This window comes from Oncorhynchus nerka, linkage group LG8 (genome assembly GCF_034236695.1).
Source record: "Oncorhynchus nerka isolate Pitt River linkage group LG8, Oner_Uvic_2.0, whole genome shotgun sequence".
Classification (NCBI taxonomy): Eukaryota; Metazoa; Chordata; class Actinopteri; order Salmoniformes; family Salmonidae; genus Oncorhynchus; species Oncorhynchus nerka.
The window spans coordinates 2363378-2386589 of record NC_088403.1 but is presented as its reverse complement, the minus strand read 5'-3'; the positions used below and the strand labels follow the sequence as shown (position 1 = coordinate 2386589).

Sequence of the window (23212 nt, the reverse complement as noted above, 5' to 3'; positions counted from 1 at the left end):
TGCAGTAGGATACAGTATGTTTAGTATTGACAGTAGGAGACAGTATGTTTAGTAGGATACAGTATGTTTAGTATTGACGGAGACGGCAGTAGGATACAGTATGTTTAGTATTTGACTGCAGTAGGATACAGTATGTTTAGTATTGACGGAGACTGCAGTAGGATACAGTATGTTTAGTATTGACAGATACGGCAGTAGGATACAGTATGTTTAGTATTGACGGAGACGGCAGTAGGATACAGTATGTTTAGTATTGACGGAGACGGCAGTAGGATACAGTATGTTTAGTATTGACTGCAGTAGGATACAGTATGTTTTAGTATTGACGGAGACGGCAGTAGGATACAGTATGTTTAGTATTGACGGAGACGGCAGTAGGATACAGTATGTTTAGTATTGACTGAGACGGCAGTAGGATACAGTATGTTTAGTATTGACTGAGACGGCAGTAGGATACAGTATGTTTAGTATTGACTGCAGTAGGATACAGTATGTTTAGTATTGACGGAGACGGCAGTAGGATACAGTATGTTTAGTATTGACGGAGACGGCAGTAGGATACAGTATGTTTAGTAGTAGGCAGTAGGATACAGTATGTTTAGTATTGACTGAGACGGCAGTAGGATACAGTATGTTTAGTATTGACAGATAGCAGTAGGATGCAGTATGTTTAGTATTGACTGAGACTGCAGTAGGATACAGTATGTTTTAGTATTGACTGAGACGGCAGTAGGAGACAGTATGTTTAGTATTGACTGCAGTAGGATACAGTATGTTTAGTATTGACGGAGACGGCAGTAGGATACAGTATGTTTAGTATTGACAGATAGCAGTAGGATACAGTATGTTTAGTATTGACGGAGACGGCAGTAGGAAACAGTATGTTTAGTATTGACGGAGACGGCAGTAGGAAACAGTATGTTTAGTATTGACTGCAGTAGGATACAGTATGTTTAGTATTGACGGAGACGGCAGTAGGATACAGTATGTTTAGTATTGACGGAGACGGCAGTAGGATACAGTATGTTTAGTATTGACGGAGACGGCAGTAGGATACAGTATGTTTAGTATTGACAGATAGCAGTAGGATACAGTATGTTTAGTATTGACTGAGACTGCAGTAGGATACAGTATGTTTTAGTATTGACTGAGACGGCAGTAGGAGACAGTATGTTTAGTATTGACTGCAGTAGGATACAGTATGTTTAGTATTGACGGAGACGGCAGTAGGATACAGTATGTTTAGTATTGACAGATAGCAGTAGGATACAGTATGTTTAGTATTGACGGAGACGGCAGTAGGATACAGTATGTTTAGTATTGACGGAGACGGCAGTAGGAAACAGTATGTTTAGTATTGACTGCAGTAGGATACAGTATGTTTAGTATTGACGGAGACGGCAGTAGGATACAGTATGTTTAGTATTGACGGAGACGGCAGTAGGAAACAGTATGTTTAGTATTGACGGAGACGGCAGTAGGATACAGTATGTTTTAGCATTGACAGATAGCAGTAGGATACAGTATGTTTAGAGACGGCAGTAGGATACAGTATGTTTAGTATTGACAGGAGACGGCAGTAGGATACAGTATGTTTAGTATTGACTGAGACGGCAGTAGGATACAGTATGTTTAGTATTGACTGAGACGGCAGTAGGATACAGTATGTTTATTATTGACAGATAGCAGTAGGATACAGTATGTTTAGTATTGACGGAGACGGCAGTAGGATACAGTATGTTTAGTATTGACGGAGACGGCAGTAGGATACAGTATGTTTAGTATTGACTGAGACGGCAGTAGGATACAGTATGTTTAGTATTGACTGAGACGGCAGTAGGATACAGTATGTTTATTATTGACAGATAGCAGTAGGATACAGTATGTTTAGTATTGACTGAGACTGCAGTAGGATACAGTATGTTTTATTATTGACTGAGACTGGTCAGTCAGCTTTTCTTCTGAGAACAGTTAGCAGGCTATATAGTAGAATTCTCTTCCGGGGGAATCATCTGACACCTAAGAACGCAACGCCACGAAACGCCACAGCGGTTTCCTCACGTCAACATGTTGTTCACGTTGCTTGCCCGTACCGGGGATCAGGCTAGAGATCATTAAGGGCCCTAGTAATGGGACAACATCTGCCGTCATATCAGCTTCCTAATGGAGACATGGATTACCCAGAGCACACTGCGCCTCCAGCTGCTGTTTCTTCATCTGACTGTTTTCTCTCATCGTCCGAGAGCATCTGGGTCATGGCGGTTTTGGCACAGGGCTACTCGTTTCTCCCAAGTGGAGATTCTCTCACCTGTCCATCTCCTCATTTTAAATGCCATACTGTCACTTGTCCTCTGAAGCCTAACATTATCTATCGCCCACCTGAGGGGTATCCCAGGAAGCCATATAGAGCTACTTAGAAAACCTTCCCAGCTTCAGTTACCTTCACATTCCAGGTCAGGCTCCATCCGTACAGTTACCTTCACATTCCAGGTCAGGCTCCATCCGTACTACGACAGTTACCTTCACATTCCAGGTCAGGCTCCATCCGTACTACAACAGTTACCTTCACATTCCAGGTCAGGCTCCATCCGTACAGTTACCTTCACATTCCAGGTCAGGCTCCATCCGTACTACGACAGTTACCTTCACATAGTTACCTTCACATTCCAGGTCAGGCTCCATCCGTACAGTTACCTTCACATAGTTACCTTCACATTCCAGGTCAGGCTCCATCCGTACAGTTACCTTCACATTCCAGGTCAGGCTCCATCCGTACTACGACAGTTACCTTCACATTCCAGGTCAGGCTCCATCCGTACAGTTACCTTCACATTCCAGGTCAGGCTCCATCCGTACTACAACAGTTACCTTCACATTCCAGGTCAGGCTCCATCCGTACTACGACAGTTACCTTCACATTCCAGGTCAGGCTCCATCCGTACTACGACAGTTACCTTCACGTTCCAGGTCAGGCTCCATCTGTACTACGACAGTTACCTTCACATTCCAGGTCAGGCTCCATCCGTACTACGACAGTTACCTTCATGTTCCAGGTCAGGCTCCATCCGTACTACGACGGTAGGTATTGCTCGTTCCACCTGCCGCTAACCCTCTCCGCAGGCTTGTAACTGCACGGCCATGTGGCACGTGGCGAGTCGAACGCCAAACGATGCTGAAACAGCCAGCCATGGGTGGGTGCCGCGTTTTTCATTTGTGCCGAAAGTTTAAAAAAAGTTATTGTTAATTCAGCAGGCGGTGGTGTGAAGGCAGGCGGTGGTGTTGAAGCAGGCTGTGGTGGTGTGAAGCAGGCTGTGGTGTTGAAGCAGGCAGGCGGTGGTGTGAAGCAGGCAGGCGGTGGTGTGAAGCAGGCAGGCGGTGGTGTGAAGCAGGCGGGCGGTGGTGTGAAGCAGGCGGGCGGTGGTGTTGAAGCAGGCGGGCTGTGGTGTTGAAGCAGGCGGGCGGTGGTGTGAAGCAGGCGGGCGGTGGTGTGAAGCAGGCGGGCGGTGGTGTGAAGCAGGCGGGCGGTGGTGTGAAGCAGGCGGGCGGTGGTGTGAAGCAGGCGGGCGGTGGTGTGAAGCAGGCGGGCGGTGGTGTGAAGCAGGCGGGCGGTGGTGTGAAGCAGGCGGGCGGTGGTGTTGAAGCAGGCGGGCGGTGGTGTTGAAGCAGGCGGGCGGTGGTGTTGAAGCAGGCGGGCGGTGGTGAGAAGCAGGCGGGCGGTGGTGAGAAGCAGGCGGGCTGTGGTGTGAAGCAGGAGGGCTATGGTGTGAAGCAGGCGGGCTGTGGTGTTGAAGCAGGCAGGCGGTGGTGTGAAGCAGGCAGGCGGTGGTGTGAAGCAGGCAGGCGGTGGTGTGAAGCAGGCAGGCGGTGGTGTTGAAGCAGGCGGTGGTGTTGAAGCAGGCGGTGGTGTGAAGCAGGCAGGCTGTGGTGTTGAAGCAGGCTGTGGTGTGAAGCAGGCAGGCTGTGGTGTGAAGCAGGCAGGCTGTGGTGTGAAGCAGGCGGGCTGTGGTGTGAAGCAGGCGGGCTGTGGTGTGAAGCAGGCGGGCGGTGGTGTGAAGCAGGCGGGCGGTGGTGTGAAGCAGGCGGGCTGTGGTGTGAAGCAGGCGGGCGTTGGTGTGAAGCAGGCGTTGGTGTGAAGCAGGCAGGCTGTGGTGTGAAGCAGGCAGGCTGTGGTGTGAAGCAGGCGGGCTGTGGTGTGAAGCAGGCGGGCTGTGGTGTGAAGCAGGCGGGCGGTGGTGTGAAGCAGGCGGGCTGTGGTGTGAAGCAGGCAGGCTGTGGTGTGAAGCAGGCGGGCGGTGGTGTGAAGCAGGCGTTGGTGTGAAGCAGGCGTTGGTGTGAAGCAGGCTTTTAGAAGTGGCGTCTTTATTATCGGTACTGCTATCTTTGGTGTGCTTATCTTATCCATGCATAGGCGCTTCTTTTCCTACACCTTTTCCGATATTAAGTTATGCAAAAGTTTTACATTGCATGAAGTTTTAAAATGTGTTCTGTCATTACTAAATGTGTAATGTTATATATTATTCATGACTTTAACGCCCCAAAAAAATCACTCCTAAAAAAATTAATATTTAATCAGTCATCTTCCTCAAATTAAGGGGATGCAATCTTGCAATCTTTGCAAGCGGGAGGTAATTAGATTTTAATTGGTTCTCAACTCGCGGGTCAGTCAGTTTATTCAGGATAAGTGGAGTTAGCCGTGAGTTAACCTGCCCCAGAGCAGGTTAGTTCTGAAGAACTCGTTGCCATAGAAACGTACTAGGCTAAAAGTTCAGCCACTTTTGTATGACCGGGTTATCCCGAGTTGAACTCCGTTGCCTCGCTAACTCCTCAAACCTGCTTCGTAGGATACCCCTCTGGTGCTCTTGCCGAGTTCCTCAATGAGCTTGACATCTTGATGAGCTCATTTCCTGACGATGGCTCACCACTCATCGTACTTGGTAACTTCAACTCTCCCGACGGCTGACTTCAATTCATTTTCTCTCCCCCGCTTTCTTTCCAGTCCTTTCCTCTTTGACGTCACCCTTCCCCAGTCACCTCCCACTCACAAGGCCGGCAATACGCTTGACCTCATCTTCACTAGAGGCTGATCGCCTGCTAATCTCACTGCACCCCCCCCGATATGTCTGATCACTACTTTGTCTCCTTTCCTCGCCATCTCTCCTCCAGCCACTACCCATACACCCCCCCCCGATATGTCTGATCACTACTTTGTCTCCTTTCCTCTCCATCTCTCCCCCAGCCACTACCCATACAGACCCACATGGTCGTGCAATGCCGCATTCTTCACCCTCTCTCTCTCCCACTACTCTCCTCTTCTCTCCTATCCTCTCTTCCTTCTGCTAAATGCTTCTCTCTCTTGTCTCCTGACTCTGCCTCTTCGGCCCTACTCTCTTCTTTGTTAGACTCTCTGTCCCCTTTCTTCCTTGCCCGACCTCCGCTTGAGTGACTCACTGTGCGCAGCTGAGCGGAAATGGAGGGAAATTGAACTTCTGGAGGGCCTTATCCTTCCACTCTACTTTCTCCTCCTCTGTTTATGCTGCTAAAGCTGCTTTTTATCACTCTACATTTCAAGCTTCTTCCTTCAACCCTGAAACTCTTCTTCACTTTCTCCTCTCTCTCTGTGGAGGACTTTGTCAACCACTTTGAAAAAATGGTTGACGACATCCGCTCCTCATTCACTCATCCTACTGAGTCCTCTGGTCCCACTCACATAGATCTCCCCTCCTCAAGAAACCAACACTCGACGTCTTATCACGTCAAACTACAGACCGTTATTCTTTTCTTTCCAAAACGCTTGAAGGGGGGCTCTCTCTCTGACCAACTTTCTCGTTATCTCTCTCAGAATGATCTTCTTGACCCTAACCAGTCAGGCTTCAAGATGGGTCACTCAACCCAGACTGCTCTTCTCTCTGTCACGGAGGTTCTCCGCTCTGCCAAAGCTGACTCTCGCTCTCTCTCCTCTGTTCTCATCCTCCTAAATCTATCTGCTGCCTTCGACACCGTGAACCATCAGATCCAACTTTCCACCTTTTTTTAGAGGGTTCGACATCTCAGGCTTTGCACCCTCCTGGATTGCATCCTACCTGGCAAGCCGCTCCTACCAGGTGATGTTGAGTGGATCTGAATCTGCACCACGTGCTCTCGCGACTGGTGTCCCCCAGGGCTTGGTTCTAGGCCCTCTTTTTTCTCTTCAAGTCACTCGGCTCTGTCATCCTCACATGGCCTCTCCTATCATTGCTATGCGGATGACACTCAACTACTTTTATCCCAGGTGGCGACGCGCATCTCTGCGTGCCTGGCAGACATCTCAGCTTGGACGTCGGCCCACCACTTCAACCTCGACAAAACAGAGCTGCTCTTCCTCTCTCCCGGGGAAGGTCTGCTCACTCCAAGACCCCCTGAAATGTATCCAGAGCACCAGTCGCCTGGTGTTCAGACCTTCCTAAGTTCTCCCATGTCGCCACGCTCCTCCGTACACTCCAGACCCTGGTGCTCGCCTACGGAGCATCAAGGGGAACCTCACCTTCAGGCTGTGCTCAAACGCTACATCCCAACGGGAGCACTCCATTCCGCCACCTCTGGTCTCTGTGCTCTCCCACCCATACAGGAGTGCAGCACCCGCTCAACCCAGTCAAATCTCTAATCTGTCCTGGCACCCCAATGGTGGAACAAGCCCCCCCAAAGTTAGGACAGTAGAGGTAAATGTGACGTGTGGTTGTCCCACCTAGTTATCTGGAGATGAATGTACTGACTGACTGTGATATGTGGTTGTCCCACCTTGCTATCTGAAGGTGAATGTACTGACTATGACTGTGATATGTGGTTGTCCCACCTGGCTATCTGGAGATGAATGTACTGACTATGACTGGTCCACCTAGCTATCTGGAGATGAATGTACTGACTATGACTGGTCCACCTAGCTATCTGGAGATGAATGTACTGACTATGACTGGTCCATGTCTGAATATGGCTGTCTGGTCCACCTAGCTATCTGGAGATGAATGTACTGACTATGACTGGTCCACCTAGCTATCTGAATATGAATGTACTGACTATGACTGGTCCACCTAGCTATCTGAAGATGAATGTACTGACTATGACTGGTCCACCTAGCTATCTGAAGATGAATGTACTGACTATGACTGGTCCACCTAGCTATCTAAAGATGAATGTACTGACTATGACTGGTCCACCTAGCTATCTGGAGATGAATGTACTGACTATGACTGGTCCACCTAGCTATCTGAAGATGAATGTACTGACTATGACTGGTCCACCTAGCTATCTGAAGATGAATGTACTGACTATGACTGGTCCACCTAGCTATCTGAAGATGAATGTACTGACTATGACTGGTCCACCTAGCTATCTGGAGATGAATGTACTGACTATGACTGAATATGAATATGACTGTCCCACCTAGCTATCTGGAGATGAATGTACTGACTATGACTGGTCCACCTAGCTATCTGGAGATGAATGTACTGACTATGACTGGTCCACCTAGCTATCTGGAGATGAATGTACTGACTATGACTGGTCCACCTAGCTATCTGGAGATGAATGTACTGACTATGACTGGTCCACCTAGCTATCTGGAGATGAATGTACTGACTATGACTGGTCCACCTAGCTATCTGGAGATGAATGTACTGACTATGACTGGTCCACCTAGCTATCTGTAGATGAATGTACTGACTATGACTGGTCCACCTAGCTATCTGGAGATGAATGTACTGACTATGACTGGTCCACCTAGCTATCTGGAGATGAATGTACTGACTATGACTGGTCCACCTAGCTATCTGGAGATGAATGTACTGACTAGGACTGGTCCACCTAGCTATCTGGAGATGAATGTACTGACTATGACTGGTCCACCTAGCTATCTGAAGATGAATGTACTGACTATGACTGGTCCACCTAGCTATCTGGAGATGAATGTTCTGACTATGACTGTGATATGTGGTTGTCCCACCTAGCTATCTGGAGGTGAATGTCCTGCCTATGACTGGTCCACCTAGCTATCTGTAGATGCATGTACTGACTATGACTGGTCCACCTAGCTATCTGGAGATGAATGTACTGACTATGACTGGTCCACCTAGCTATCTGGAGATGAATGTACTGACTATGACTGGTCCACCTAGCTATCTGGAGATGAATGTACTGACTATGACTGGTCCACCTAGCTATCTGGAGATGAATGTACTGACTAGGACTGGTCCACCTAGCTATCTGGAGATGAATGTACTGACTATGACTGGTCCACCTAGCTATCTGAAGATGAATGTACTGACTATGACTGGTCCACCTAGCTATCTGAAGATGAATGTACTGACTATGACTGGTCCACCTAGCTATCTGGAGATGAATGTACTGACTATGACTGGTCCACCTAGCTATCTGGAGATGAATGTACTGACTAGGACTGTGATATGTGGTTGTCCCTCCAAGCTATCTGTAGATGAATGTAGTAACTGTCTCTCTAGATAAGAGCTTCTGCTAAATGACTAAAATGTAAAACATTAGCCTAGATGTCCCAGATGTTTGAGGTCTTGCCAACTCCTATGGTTTGTCGTTACAATGACCGTTGGAGTGGGCAGGATTGTCCCAACCGACCAGGCTAGCTAGGTCAACATGACAATTACCCAACAACTCAAAAACACTGCATCAAATCAAACACCCGTATTTACATTGTTTTTCTGAGGAAGTCAGACTGCCCTACAATGTCTCTTACTGTGTAAATCATCTTGGGTTGTAATTCTATGCGGTGGTGTTGTGTTACTCCTAGGAATGTTTGCCCGAGCCAAGGCCTTTCCTGGTGTTATCTGTTTTAAAAACAAAATGGCAGGCTGGGAAATGGGATTGAGACTGAAATGACGCCGAGTGAACATGTTTTAATTGTGCCGAGTTGAGATACTCCTTTGAGTAATCCTATGTGTTATGTGAAGTGAGAGTTTTGTAATGGGCAGGCAGGTACGAGTGAACATGTTTTAATTGTGCCGAGTTGAGATACTCCTTTGAGTTAATCGTATGTATTATGTGAAGTGAGAGTTTTGTAATAAACGTATGTATTATGGGCAGGCAGGTACGAGTGAACATGTTTTAAATGGACTACTATTTGCGTTTTTTTGTTTTTAAACAATAGGCTAAATCAATGATATCCAGGAGCCACCATGCCGTCAAGTGTGTGAGTCCTATAGCCTCTACGTCACATCCTAAGAAATCTCACTGAAAACTCATTCCCACCACAGTTGTTTGTAGACTTGTCATTGAGTCTTTAAACCAGAACAACGAGTTCAACCAGTTCATTCAGACAGCGTCTCTCTCCTATCGGTCTGCTTTTAGCAGCATACCCCTAGTTACCATCCCCTAGTTACCATCCCATAGTTACCATCCCATAGTTACCATCCCATAGTTACCATCCCATAGTTACCGCTGCTAGCATGCTCCCGGGTCAACTGTCTGTTTAGGGAATTTGTCTGTGTCCCCAAAAAGGATCCCTTTCCCCTATTTAGTGCACTACTTTTGACCCAGGGCCCTTATCAAATGTAGTGCACTATATCGGGATTAAGGGTGCTATTTGGGATGCACTCAATTCGCTTTTGTTAGCCGTCTAGCCTAGATGGTAATAACAAGGATTTACATAGTCCATACATAGGCTGCTGACTCTGTGAGCATTTGCCTTCTAGCCTTCCCACTGAGACGGCTTAGACCAGAACCGGTGTGGCATTGACCTGATGTTGTTATGTAACTAGACCTAAAGGGGAACTTCTACTTTTCCATACAGAGTATTTATTTGACTACCAGCGAACCCACTGAGAGGACTTGAACATGTGTAGCATTGACCTGATGTTATGTAACTAGACCTAAAGGACTTGAACATGTGTAGCATTGACCTGATGTTATGTAACTAGACCTAAAGGACTTGAACATGTGTAGCATTGACCTGATGTTATGTAACTAGACCTAAAGGACTTGAACATGTGTAGCATTGACCTGATGTTATGTAACTAGACCTAAAGGACTTGAACATGTGTAGCATTGACCTGATGTTATGTAACTAGACCTAAAGGACTTGAACATGTGTAGCATTGACCTGTTGGTATGTAACTAGACCTAAAGGACTTGAACATGTGTAGCATTGACCTGATGTTATGTAACTAGACCTAAAGGAGGACTTGAACATGTGTAGCATTGACCTGATGTTATGTAACTAGACCTAAAGGACTTGAACATGTGTAGCATTGACCTGATGTTATGTAACTAGACCTAAAGGACTTGAACATGTGTAGCATTGACCTGATGTTATGTAACTAGACCTAAAGGACTTGAACATGTGTAGCATTGACCTGATGTTATGTAACTAGACCTAAAGGACTTGAACATGTGTAGCATTGACCTGATGTTATGTAACTAGACCTAAAGGACTTGAACATGTGTAGCATTGACCTGATGTTATGTAACTAGACCTAAAGGACTTGAACATGTGTAGCATTGACCTGATGTTATGTAACTAGACCTAAAGGAGGACTTGAACATGTGTAGCATTGACCTGATGTTATGTAACTAGACCTAAAGGACTTGAACATGTGTAGCATTGACCTGATGTTATGTAACTAGACCCACTGAGAGGACTTGAACATGTGTAGCATTGACCTGATGTTATGTAACTAGACCTAAAGGACTTGAACATGTGTAGCATTGACCTGATGTTATGTAACTAGACCTAAAGGAGGACTTGAACATGTGTAGCATTGACCTGATGTTATGTAACTAGACCTAAAGGACTTGAACATGTGTAGCATTGACCTGATGTTATGTAACTAGACCTAAAGGAGGACTTGAACATGTGTAGCATTGACCTGATGTTATGTAACTAGACCTAAAGGACTTGAACATGTGTAGCATTGACCTGATGTTATGTAACTAGACCTAAAGGACTTGAACATGTGTAGCATTGACCTGATGTTATGTAACTAGACCTAAAGGACTTGAACATGTGTAGCATTGACCTGATGTTATGTAACTAGACCTAAAGGACTTGAACATGTGTAGCATTGACCTGATGTTATGTAACTAGACCTAAAGGACTTGAACATGTGTAGCATTGACCTGATGTTATGTAACTAGACCTAAAGGACTTGAACATGTGTAGCATTGACCTGATGTTATGTAACTAGACCTAAAGGACTTGAACATGTGTAGCATTGACCTGATGTTATGTAACTAGACCTAAAGGACTTGAACATGTGCATTGAGCTTGAATTGACCTGCTGAACATGTGTAGCATTGACCTGATGGTATGTAACTAGACCTAAAGGACTTGAACATGTGTAGCATTGACCTGCTGCTGTTGGTATGTAACTAGACCTAAAGGACTTGAACATGTGGAGCATTGTGCTGCTGCTGTTGGTATGTAACTAGACCTAAAGGACTTGAACATGTGGAGCATTGTGCTGCTGCTGTTGGTATGTAACTAGACCTAAAGGACTTGAACATGTGGAGCATTGACCTGCTGCTGTTGGTATGTAAAGGACCATTCCTCTGTCAGTCGGTCCATATGATGGGGATGTATCAGCCCTCATTATTCCATAGGGGGGCTAGAGGAGGGAGGAAGAGGAGGGGGGAGGACGAGGAGGGCTAGAGGAGGGAGGAAGAGGAGGGGGAGGACGAGGGGGCTTGGTATGTAACTAGACCTAAAGGACTTGAAGATGTGGGCATTGTGCTGAGGGGGCTAGAAAGGAGGGAGATGGGGAGCACGAGGGGGCTAGAGGATGGAACTAGGGGGCTAAAGGAGGGATGGGAGCATTGACCTGGAGGGGGGTAAAGGACCATTCGAGGGGGCTATGAGGAGGGAGGAGGAGGGGGCTAGAGGAGGGAGGAGAGGGGGAGGAGGGAGGGCTAGAGGAGGGGAAGAGGAGGGGGGGGGGCTAGAGGAGGGAGGAAGAGGAGGGGGCTAGAGGAGGAGGAGGAGGGGGGCTAGAGGAGAGGAGGGGGGAGAGGGGGGGGGGGGAGGGAGGGGGCTAGGAGGAGGAAGAGGAGGGAGGAGGGGGGCTAGAGGAGGGAGGAAGAGGAGGGGGGAGGACGAGGGGGCTAGAGGAGAGGGAGGAGAGGAGGGGGCTAGAGGAGGGAGGGGAGGGGAGGACGAGGGGGGGCTAGAGGAGGGAGGAGGAGGAGGGGGGAGGACGAGGGGGCTAGAGGAGGGAGGAAGAGGAGGGGGAGGGGCGAGGGGGCTAGAGGAGGGGAGGAAGAGGAGGGGGAGGGGGGAGGGAGGGGGCTAGAGGAGGGGAGGACGAGGGGGGGAGGGGGAGGGGGCTAGAGGAGGGGGAGGAAGAGGGGGGGAGGACGAGGGGGGGGGAGGGAGGAGGAGGGGGAGGACGAGGGGGCTAGAGGGGGAGGACGAGGGGGAGGGGGAGGAGAGGGAGGGGAGAGGAGGGGGAGGCGAGGGGGGGCGAGGGGGCTAGGGGGCTAGAGGAGGGAGGAAGAGGAGGGGGAGGACGAGGGGGGGCTAGAGGAGGGAGGAAGAGGAGGGGAGGGGAGGGGGCTAGAGGAGGGGGCTAGAGGAGGGAGGAAGAGGAGGGGGAGGACGAGGGGGGCGAGGAGGAGGGAGGAGGAGGAGGGGGGGGAGGAGGGGGGAGGAGGAGGAGGGAGGGGGAGGACGAGGGGGCTAGAGGAGGGAGGAGAGGGGGGGGGAGGAGGGGGAGGGGGGGGAGGGGGGCTAGGGGAGGGAGGAAGAGGAGGGGAGGACGAGGGGGCTAGAGGAGGAGGAGGAGGGGGAGGAGAGGAGGGAGGAAGAGGAGGGGGGAAGGGGGGGGGCTAGAGGAGGGGGAGGAGAGGGGGGGAGGAGGGGGCTAGAGGAGGGGGGAGGGAGGGGGAGGGAGGGAGAGGAGGGAGGACGAGGGGGCTAGAGGAGGGAGGAAGAGGAGGGGGAGGGAGGGAGGGGGGCTAGAGGAGGGAGGAAGAGGAGGGGGAGGAGGGGGGGCTAGAGGAGGAGGGGGAGGAGGGGGGCTAGAGGAGGGAGGAAGAGGAGGGGGAGGACGGAGGGGGGGCTAGAGGAGGGAGGGAGGAGGAGGAGGGGAGGACGAGGGGGGCTAGAGGGGGGAGGACGAGGGGGGCTAGAGGAGGGAGGGGGCTAGTGGAGGGAGGAAGGGAGGGAGGGGAGGAGGGGGGGAGGACGAGTGGGGGGCTAGAGGAGGGAGGACGAGGAGGGGGAGGACGAGGGGGGCTAGAGGAGGGAGGAAGAGGAGTGGGGGAGGACGAGGGGGGGCTAGAGGAGGGAGGAAGGAGGGGGAGTGGAGGGAGGAAGGAGAGGGGGTAGTGGAGGGAGGAAGGAGAGGGGTAGTGGAGGGAGGAAGGAGAGGGGTAGTGGAGGGGAGGAAGGAGAGGGGTAGTGGAGGGAGGAAGGAGAGGGGTAGTGGAGGGAGGAAGGAGAGGGGTAGTGGAGGGAGGAAGGAGAGGGGTAGTGGAGGGAGGAAGGAGAAGGGGAAGTGGAGGGAGGAAGGGAGGGGTAGTGGAGGGAGGGAGGAGGGAGGGGGTAGTGGAGGGAGGAAGGAGAGGGGTAGTGGAGGGAGGAAGGAGAGTGGAGGGTAGTGGAGGGAGGGAGGGAGGGGTAGTGGAGGGAGGAAGGAGAGGGGTAGTGGAGTGGAGGGAGGGGGAGAGGGGGTAGGGAGGGAGGGAGGAAGGAGAGGGGTAGTGGAGGGAGGGAGGGAGGAGAGAGTGGAGGGAGGAAGGGAGGGAGTGGAGGGAGGGGGAGGGAGGGAGGGAGGAGGAGAGGGGTAGTGGAGGGAGGGAGGGAGGAGAGAGGGGTAGTGGAGGGAGTGGAGGGGAGGGAGGGAGGGAGGAGAGGGGTAGTGGAGGGAGGGAGGGAGGGAGGAGAGGGGTAGTGGAGGGAGGAGAGGGGTAGTGGAGGGAGGGAGAAAGTTATGTAAACGTTAGTTATAGTCTACACAGATGTATATAGGATCTACAATACAACATAGCATTACATCCAATAATATATATCATTCTAACGACATCAACAACAACAGTCGTCTTAAGTATGAGGAACCACAGGTTTGGATTGATTTTGAGCTGTGTTTTCAATATAACAACAAATACAATAATCAATGCAGCTTCTCAAGTCCACGGGCATCACATTCCACCATATTGCAGCTCTAACAGAGAATACCCATGTTTACTGTGTGGAAAAGGGACAAGGCGATCCCCTCTAGTTACTGCCCTTATAATCCTGGTGGGGCTTTCCTTCAGCATGATATGGCGGCATAGAGGTGGAGGGGGCAACACCATGCAGGATCTACAAGACAAGGGCTTTCCTTCAGCGTGCAGGATCTAAAAGACAAGGGCTTTCCTTCAGCATGCAGAATCTAAAAGACAAGGGCTTTCCTTCAGTGTGATATACCGGCATGGAGGGGGCAACACCATGCAGGAGCTAAAGACAAGGGCTTTCCTTCAGCGTGATATACCGGCATGGAGGGGGCAACACCATGCAGGATCTAAAAGGGGCTTTCATCTAATCTACATACGGCTTATTAAAGCTATCCAGACTTAAATCAATTATGTTTGTAAATGTTATGACAATAGTGGTAACTGTTTTTGGTTTGTGATCAAAAATCTGTGATTCAATTGGTTCTCACATGCTGGTCACAAGCAGAAACATCACAGCAGGCCTCCAGAGGAAGGAAAGGCCTTTTTATGAAAACCTAAAGTTGTATAATCCAAACGTAACCGTGTTGACCACCACCTTCTTCACATGTTTCTTACATGTCAAGTCGGAGTCCAAAATGACGGCGAGAGAAGTTAGACTTTCAGGTTCTTCCCCCATTTCAACCAGAACGTCTGGTTGGGAACAATCAATGGATTTCTTAGAGAAGTCCGGTCTTGTCGATTTGATTAAAATGGCGGTTAAGAATTAGTCATCCATTTTTTATTTTTTTAAACATGTACCATAGCTTTAGTTAACTTGTTAACAACTAGTCTTGTTTTGGTTTTTGTGTACATACAGAACTGTATCGTCACATACATCTGCATGTTAAGAACAAATTCTTATTTACAATGACGTCCTACCAGGGGCAGAACGACAGATGTTTACCTTGTCAGCTCGGGGGATTCGATCTAGCAACCTTTCGGTTACTAGACCAACCTGCCGCCCCTATATACCGTTGTGTAGACTACTACTACATTGATGTTAGTCATTTAGCAGACGCTCTTATCCAATTTACAGTAGAGGGATCACATTATCAGACTGGTCCCCCCGTGGGAACCGAACCCACAACACTGGTATTGCAAGCGCTCTACCAACTGAGCTACACGGGACCACCTCCTCTGTTGGGATTCTATATAGCTGTGTGTAGACTAGTACTCTGTTGGGATTCTATATAGCTGTGTGTAGACTAGTACTCTGTTGGGATTCTATATAGCTGTGTGTAGACGAGTACTCTGTTGGGATTCTATATAGCTGTGTGTAGACACGGGTGTATAGACTACTTCTGAGCAGTAGTAGCAGTCTACACAGGTATATAGAATCCCAACGTAGTAATAGTTATAACATTGGGGTCCCACAAGGGTCAATATTAGGCCCCCTTCTGTTTACGATCGGTATAAAATGATCTCCAACAAGTTAACTAGTTAAATTTGAAATAAATACAAAATATTAAAATATATGTCAATACTGAAAGGTTCTGAGGGAGATACGGTGAAACTTTTTCTTCAATTAAAAGTTGTTTGTAAAGATGAGTTCAGTTCCCTGCAAGGGAACCTTAACATTGAATCATTTAAATGATTATTTTCACTTGTCTTTCTCTGCCTCTGACCTGTCTCATTTGCTCTCTGACCTCCCCCCTCCTCCCTCTCTCTCCCTCCCTCTTCCCTCCCTCTCCCTCCCTCTCTCTCCCTCCAGGTTTGAACACTCTAAAGAAGACGTGCCTGGGCCCAAGCCGTCGCTGTCACCCCCTGCCTCCGCCTGCGCCCTTCTCACTCCTACGTCCCTCGCCGCCAGCGCTCCAGCCCCCGTTCCCAGTGGATCGGCGGGTGGTCAGTCGGCAGACGGCCCAGAGAACCCTCATGGATCAGGCACAGGGGACTGGGTTATGGCGGCAGAGTTTGTACCAGGCCAGCCGTACTATTGTGGAAGGGGTGAGTGTGTCTAGGAAGCTTGTGACAGAGCCTACTTGTACATAATTACATACTATTATTCTTATTGAAATGAGGTTTGAAGTTAAAGTGCCCTAACATGTAACACGTACCGATAGCAAGGTGCAGCCTGTCTGGTCCAGTCATTCAACGCGGTGGTCTTTACCACGTCGTGATTGTTGTCACACTGGTTGGTCCTCATTCAGGACCCAGGCTGCTAAAGCTTCTCTTAACCCTGTCACACTGGCTGGTCCTCATTCAGGACCCAGGTGACTACATCTTCTCTTAACCCTGTCACACTGGCTGGTCCTCATTCAGGACCCAGGTGACTACATCTTCTCTTAACCCTGTCACACTGGCTGGTCCTCATTCAGGACCCAGGTGACTACATCTTCTCTTAACCCTGTCACACTGGTTGGTCCTCATTCAGGACCCAGGTGACTACATCTTCTCTTAACCCTGTCACACTGGTTGGTCCTCATTCAGGACCCAGGTGACTACATCTTCTCTTAACCCTGTCACACTGGCTGGTCCTCATTCAGGACCCAGGTGACTACATATTCTCTTAACCCTGTCACACTGGTTGGTCCTCATTCAGGACCCAGGTGACTACATCTTCTCTTAACCCTGTCACACTGGTTGGTCCTCATTCAGGACCCAGGTGACTACATCTTCTCTTAACCCTGTCACACTGGCTGGTCCTCATTCAGGACCCAGGCTGCTAAAGCTTCTCTTAACCCCAGAGCCATGTTGTCTCAATGTGATCAATTAATCGTGCGGCCCTACTGGCTTCTACAAGGTGTCGAAAGCGTTCCACAGGGATGCTGGGCCCATGTTGACTCCAATGCTTTCCCACAGTTGTGTCCAGTTGGCTGGATGTCCTTTTGGGTGGTGGATCATTCTTGACACACACATGGGAAACTTTTTAGCGTGAAGAACCCAGCAGCGTTGCAGTTCTTGACTCTAACCGGTGCGCCTGGCGCCTACTACTATACCCTGTTCAAAGGCACAGAAATATTTTGTCTCGCCCATTCACCCTCTGAATGGCACACATACACAATCCATGTCTCAATTGTCTCAAGGCTTTAAAAAAAATCCTTTATCCTGTCTCCTCCCCTTCATCTACACTGATTTGAAGTGGATTTAACAAGTGACATCAATAAGGGATCATATCTTTCACCTGGATTCACCTGGTCAGTCGACGTCATGGAAAGAGCAGGTGTTCCTAATGTTTTGTACACAGTGTGTATAGGGAATAGGGTGCTGTTTGGGACTGGTATCCTAGCTCAACTGTGGAAGTGGAGGAGGAGAGCAAAGCTATGGTCAAAATGACACCCTAGTTACTATGGTCAAAATGACACCCTAGTTACTATGGTCAAAATGACACCCTAGTTACTATGGTCAAAATGACACCCTAGTTACTATGGTCAAAATGACACCCTAGTTACTATGGTCAAAATGACACCCTAGTTACTATGGTCAAAATGACACCCTAGTTACTATGGTCAAAATGACACCCTAGTTACTATGGTCAAAATGACACCCTAGTTACTATGGTCAAAATGACACCCTAGTTACTATGGTCAAAATGACACCCTAGTTACTATGGTCAAAATGACACCCTAGTTACTATGGTCAAAATGACACCCTAGTTACTATGGTCAAAATGACACCATGTTACTATGGTCAAAATGACACCATGTTAGTATTGTCAAAATGACACCTGTTACTACGGTCAAAATGACACCCTGTTACTACGGTCAAAATGACACCCTGTTACTACGGTCAAAATGACACCCTGTTACTACGGTCAAAATGACACCATAGTTACTATGGTCAAAATGACACCCTAGTTACTATGGTCAAAATGACACCCTAGTTACTATGGTCAAAATGACACCCTAGTTACTATGGTCAAAATGACACCCTGTTACTATGGTCAAAATGACACCCTGTTACTATGGTCAAAATGACACCCTGTTACTATGGTCAAAATGACACCATAGTTACTATGGTCAAAATGACACCCTGTTACTATGGTCAAAATGACCCTGTTACTATGGTCAAAATGATACCCTGTTACTATGGTCAAAATGACACCGTAGTTACAATGACACCATAGTTACTACGGTCTTAATTACGTGCGCTCTGTACAGAATAGAGTTCCATTTGAGAGGCAGATGGTGTCCTTAGCTAGCCCAGCTGCTGACAGGGTGTCCTCAGCTTTAGCCACTGATATGCCAACAGTGCCAGTCTGCCAGGGTGTCCTCAGCTTTAGCCACTGATATGCCAACAGTGCCAGTCTGTCAGGGTGTCCTCAGCTTTAGCCACTGATATGCCAACAGTGCCAGTCTGTCAGGGTGTCCTCAGCTTGAGCCACTGATATGCCAACAGTGCCAGTCTGTCAGGGTGTCCTCAGCTTTAGCCACTGATATGCCAACAGTGCCAGTCTGTCAGGGTGTCCTCAGCTTTAGCCACTGATATGCCAACAGTGCCAGTCTGTCAGGGTGTCCTCAGCTTTAGCCACTGATATGCCAACAGTGCCAGTCTGTCAGGGTGTCCTCAGCTTGAGCCACTGATATACCAACAGTGCCAGTCGCTGCCAACTTCTGCCATGTGGCCAAACACGGTGTGAAATGAAAAGCCTTTATGGATGATTTGAATGTAGCGATCTTTCAGTTTGTCCCCCCTGTCTCCCTGTAGGATGGACATGATGTACTGTCAGTCAGCTACTAAGTCAGTACTTTTGGCCTCTGTGAGGCCGGTCAGAATTATGGCTCTATATAGGAAATGGGGGCCATCTTGGAATACACAGCATCCCCTTTCTGTTTGGTCTGCTGCCAAATGCTCCCCAATCCAGTCTCCCACTGAACAGATGTATTTTTATCAGAGAGGGAGAGAGGGGAGGGGGTGACTTCTGGTTGATTTTGTTTCCTTTTGGGGGCATTTTAGCATCTTTTATTTACACGTTGGTTTATAGATCACCAGACTCACGAGGTAAATAAATGACACCATTTTGTTGGCGCCAAGTCGATGACTGTTTTCCATGTGTCTTAATAAGGGTGTGTGTCTGGCTCGCTCACCTCTCTCTCCTTTTCGCTCACCTCTCTCCTCTCGCCCTCTCCTCTTCCCCCTCCCTTGTCAGACCCGGTGAAGTCTGAAGGGTCGGGGATGAGTCCTCTGATGGAGCGAGAGAAAGACCCGGCGGGAGACGATAAGGAGTTGAGGAAGACTCTGTGTCCCTACGCCGCCATGGGGGAGTGTCGCTACGGACTTAACTGTGCCTATCTCCACGGCGACGTGTGTGACATGTGCGGTCTGCAGGTGCTCCACCCCTCCAACGACGCACAGCGATCAGAACACACCAAGGTAACGGTCCTGTCAACACACGCCCCTCCATCAGAACACACCTATACCTGTCAACACACGCCCCTCCATCAGAACACACCTATACCTGTCAACACGCCCCTCCATCAGAACACACCTATACCTGTCAACACGCCCCTCCATCAGAACACACCTATACCTGTCAACACACGCCCCTCCATCAGAACACACCTATACCTGTCGACACGCCCCTCCATCAGAACACACCTATACCTGTCGACACGCCCCTCCAGAACACACCACCTGAACACACCTCCATCAGAACACACCTATACCTGTCAACACACCTCCATCAGAACACACCTATACCTGTCAACACACGCCCTCCATCAGAACACACCTATACCTGTCGACACACGCCCCTCCATCAGAACACACCTATACCTGTCAACACACGCCCCTCCATCAGAACACACCTATACCTGTCAACACACGCCCCTCCATCAGAACACACCTATACCTGTCAACACTATACCTGCCCCTCCATCAGAACACACCTATACCGCCCCTCCATCAGAAACACCTGTACACACCTCCATACCTATCGCCCCTCCATCAGAACACACCTATACCTGTCAACACGCCCCTCCATCAGAACACACCTATACCTGTCAGAACACACGCCCCTCCATCAGAACACACCTATACCTGTCAAACACGCCCCTCCATCAGAACACACCTATACCTGTCGACACGCCCCTCCATCAGAACACACCTATACCTGTGCCCTCCATCAGAACACACCTATACGTCAACACCCTCCATCAGAACACACCTATACCTGTCAAGACACGCCCCTCCATCAGAACACACCTATACCTGTCAACACGCCCCTCCATCAGAACACACCTATACCTGTCAACACGCCCCTCCATCAGAACACACCTATACCTGTCAACACACGCCCCTCCATCAGAACACACCTATACCTGTCAAGACACGCCCCTCCATCAGAACACACCTATACCTGTCAACACACGCCCCTCCATCAGAACACACCTATACCTGTCAACACGCCCCTCCATCAGAACACACCTATACCTGTCAACACGCCCCTCCATCAGAACACACCTATACCTGTCAACACACGCCCCTCCATCAGAACACACCTATACCTGTCAACACACCTCCCTCCATCAGAACACACCTGTACCTGTCAACACACGCCCCTCCATCAGAACACACCTATACCTGTCGACACGCCCCTCCATCAGAACACACCTATACCTGTCAACACACCCCTCCCCTCCATCAGAACACACCTCCATCAGAACACACCTATACCTGTCAACACGCCCCTCCATCAGAACACACCTATACCTGTCAACACACGCCCCTCCATCAGAACACCACCTGTCAACACACCTATACCTGTCAACACGCCCCTCCATCAGAACACACCTATACCTGTCAGAACACACCTATACCTGTCAACACGCCCCTCCATCAGAACACACCTATACCTGTCAACACACCTATACCTGTCAACACCCTCCATCAGAACACACCTATACCTGTCAACACACGCCCCTCCATCAGAACACACCTATACCTGTCAACACACCCCTCCATCAGAACACACCTGTACCTGTCAACACACGCCCCTCCATCAGAACACACCTGTACCTGTCAACACACCTATACCTGTCAACACACGCCCCTCCATCAGAACACACCTATACCTGTCAACACGCCCCTCCATCAGAACACACCTATACCTGTCAACACACGCCCCTCCATCAGAACACACCTATACCTGTCAACACACTCCCTCCATCAGAACACACCTGTACCTGTCAACACACGCCCCTCCATCAGAACACACCTATACCTGTCAACACGCCCCTCCATCAGAACACACCTGTACCTGTCAACACACGCCCCCCATCCATACCAGAACACACCTATACCTGTCAACACACGCCCTCCATCAGAACACACCTATACCTGTCAACACGCCCCTCCATCAGAACACACCTATACCTGTCAACACGCCCCTCCATCAGAACACACCTATACCTGTCAACACACGCCCCTCCATCAGAACACACCTATACCTGTCAACACACCTATACCTGTCAACACACGCCCCTCCATCAGAACACACCTGTACCTGTCGACACGCCCCTCCATCAGAACACACCTATACCTGTCGACACGCCCCTCCATCAGAACACACCTATACCTGTCAGACACGCCCCTCCATCAGAACACACCTATACCTGTCAACACGCCCCTCCATCAGAACACACCTATACCTGTCAAACACGCCCCTCCATCAGAACACACCTATACCTGTCAACACACGCCCCTCCATCAGAACACACCTATACCTGTCAACACACCTATACCTGTCAACACACGCCCCTCCATCAGAACACACCTATACCTGTCAACATGCCCCTCCATCAGAACACACCTATACCTGTCAACACACGCCCCTCCATCAGAACACACCACCTGCCTCCATCAGAACACACCTATACCTGTCAACACACGCCCCTCCATCAGAACACACCTGTACCTGTCAACACGCCCCTCCATCAGAACACACCTGTACCTGTCAACACACCCCTCCATCAGAACACACCTATACCTGTCGACACGCCCCTCCATCAGAACACACCTATACCTGTCAACACGCCCCTCCATCAGAACACACCTATACCTGTCAACACGCCCCTCCATCAGAACACACCTATACCTGTCAACACGCCCCTCCATCAGAACACACCTATACCTGTCAACACACGCCCCTCCATCAGAACACACCTATACCTGTCAACACACCTATACCTGTCAACACACGCCCCTCCATCAGAACACACCTATACCTGTCAACATGCCCCTCTATCAGAACACACCTATACCTGTCAACACACGCCCCTCCATCAGAACACACCTATACCTGTCAACACACCTATACCTGTCAACACACGCCCCTCCATCAGAACACACCTGTACCTGTCAACACGCCCCTCCATCAGAACACACCTGTACCTGTCAACACACCCCTCCATCAGAACACACCTATACCTGTCAACACACGCCCCTCCATCAGAACACACCTGTACCTGTCAACACACGCCCCTCCATCAGAACACACCTGTACCTGTCAACACGCCCCTCCATCAGAACACACCTGTACCTGTCAACACACCTATACCTGTCAACACCCCTCCATCAGAACACACCTGTACCTGTCAACACACCCCTCCATCAGAACACACCTATACCTGTCAACACACGCCCCTCCATCAGAACACACCTGTACCTGTCAACACACCTATACCTGTCAACACACGCCCCTCCATCAGAACACACCTATACCTGTCAACACACGCCCCTCCATCAGAACACACCTATACCTGTCAACACACCTATACCTGTCCAACACACCCCTCCATCAGAACACACCTATACCTGTCAACACGCCCCTCCATCAGAACACACCTATACCTGTCAACACGCCCCTCCATCAGAACACACCTATACCTGTTAACACACCCCTCCATCAGAACACACCTATACCTGTTAACACACCCCTCCATCAGAACACACCTATACCTGTTAACACACCCCTCCATCAGAACACACCTATACCTGTTAACACACCCTCCATCAGAACACACCTATACCTGTTAACACACCCCTCCATCAGAACACACCTATACCTGTTAACACACCCCTCCAT

At 49.5% G+C, this 23212-nt stretch overlaps 2 protein-coding genes across 2 annotated transcripts in view; one reads left to right on the top strand and one right to left on the bottom strand.

Annotated features, from left to right (window-relative positions):
- rergla (RERG/RAS-like a) overlaps window positions 1–23212 on the bottom strand; it is a 342144-nt gene that overhangs the window by 176831 nt on the left and 142101 nt on the right. The window lies entirely within an intron of this gene.
- mkrn1 (makorin, ring finger protein, 1) overlaps window positions 1–23212 on the top strand; it is a 70375-nt gene that overhangs the window by 12561 nt on the left and 34602 nt on the right. The window contains exons 3-4 of the mRNA XM_065022065.1: window positions 15899–16134; window positions 19277–19500. Of these exons, the coding sequence (XP_064878137.1) occupies window positions 15899–16134; window positions 19277–19500 (460 nt within the window). The remainder of the gene's footprint in view (window positions 1–15898; window positions 16135–19276; window positions 19501–23212) is intronic.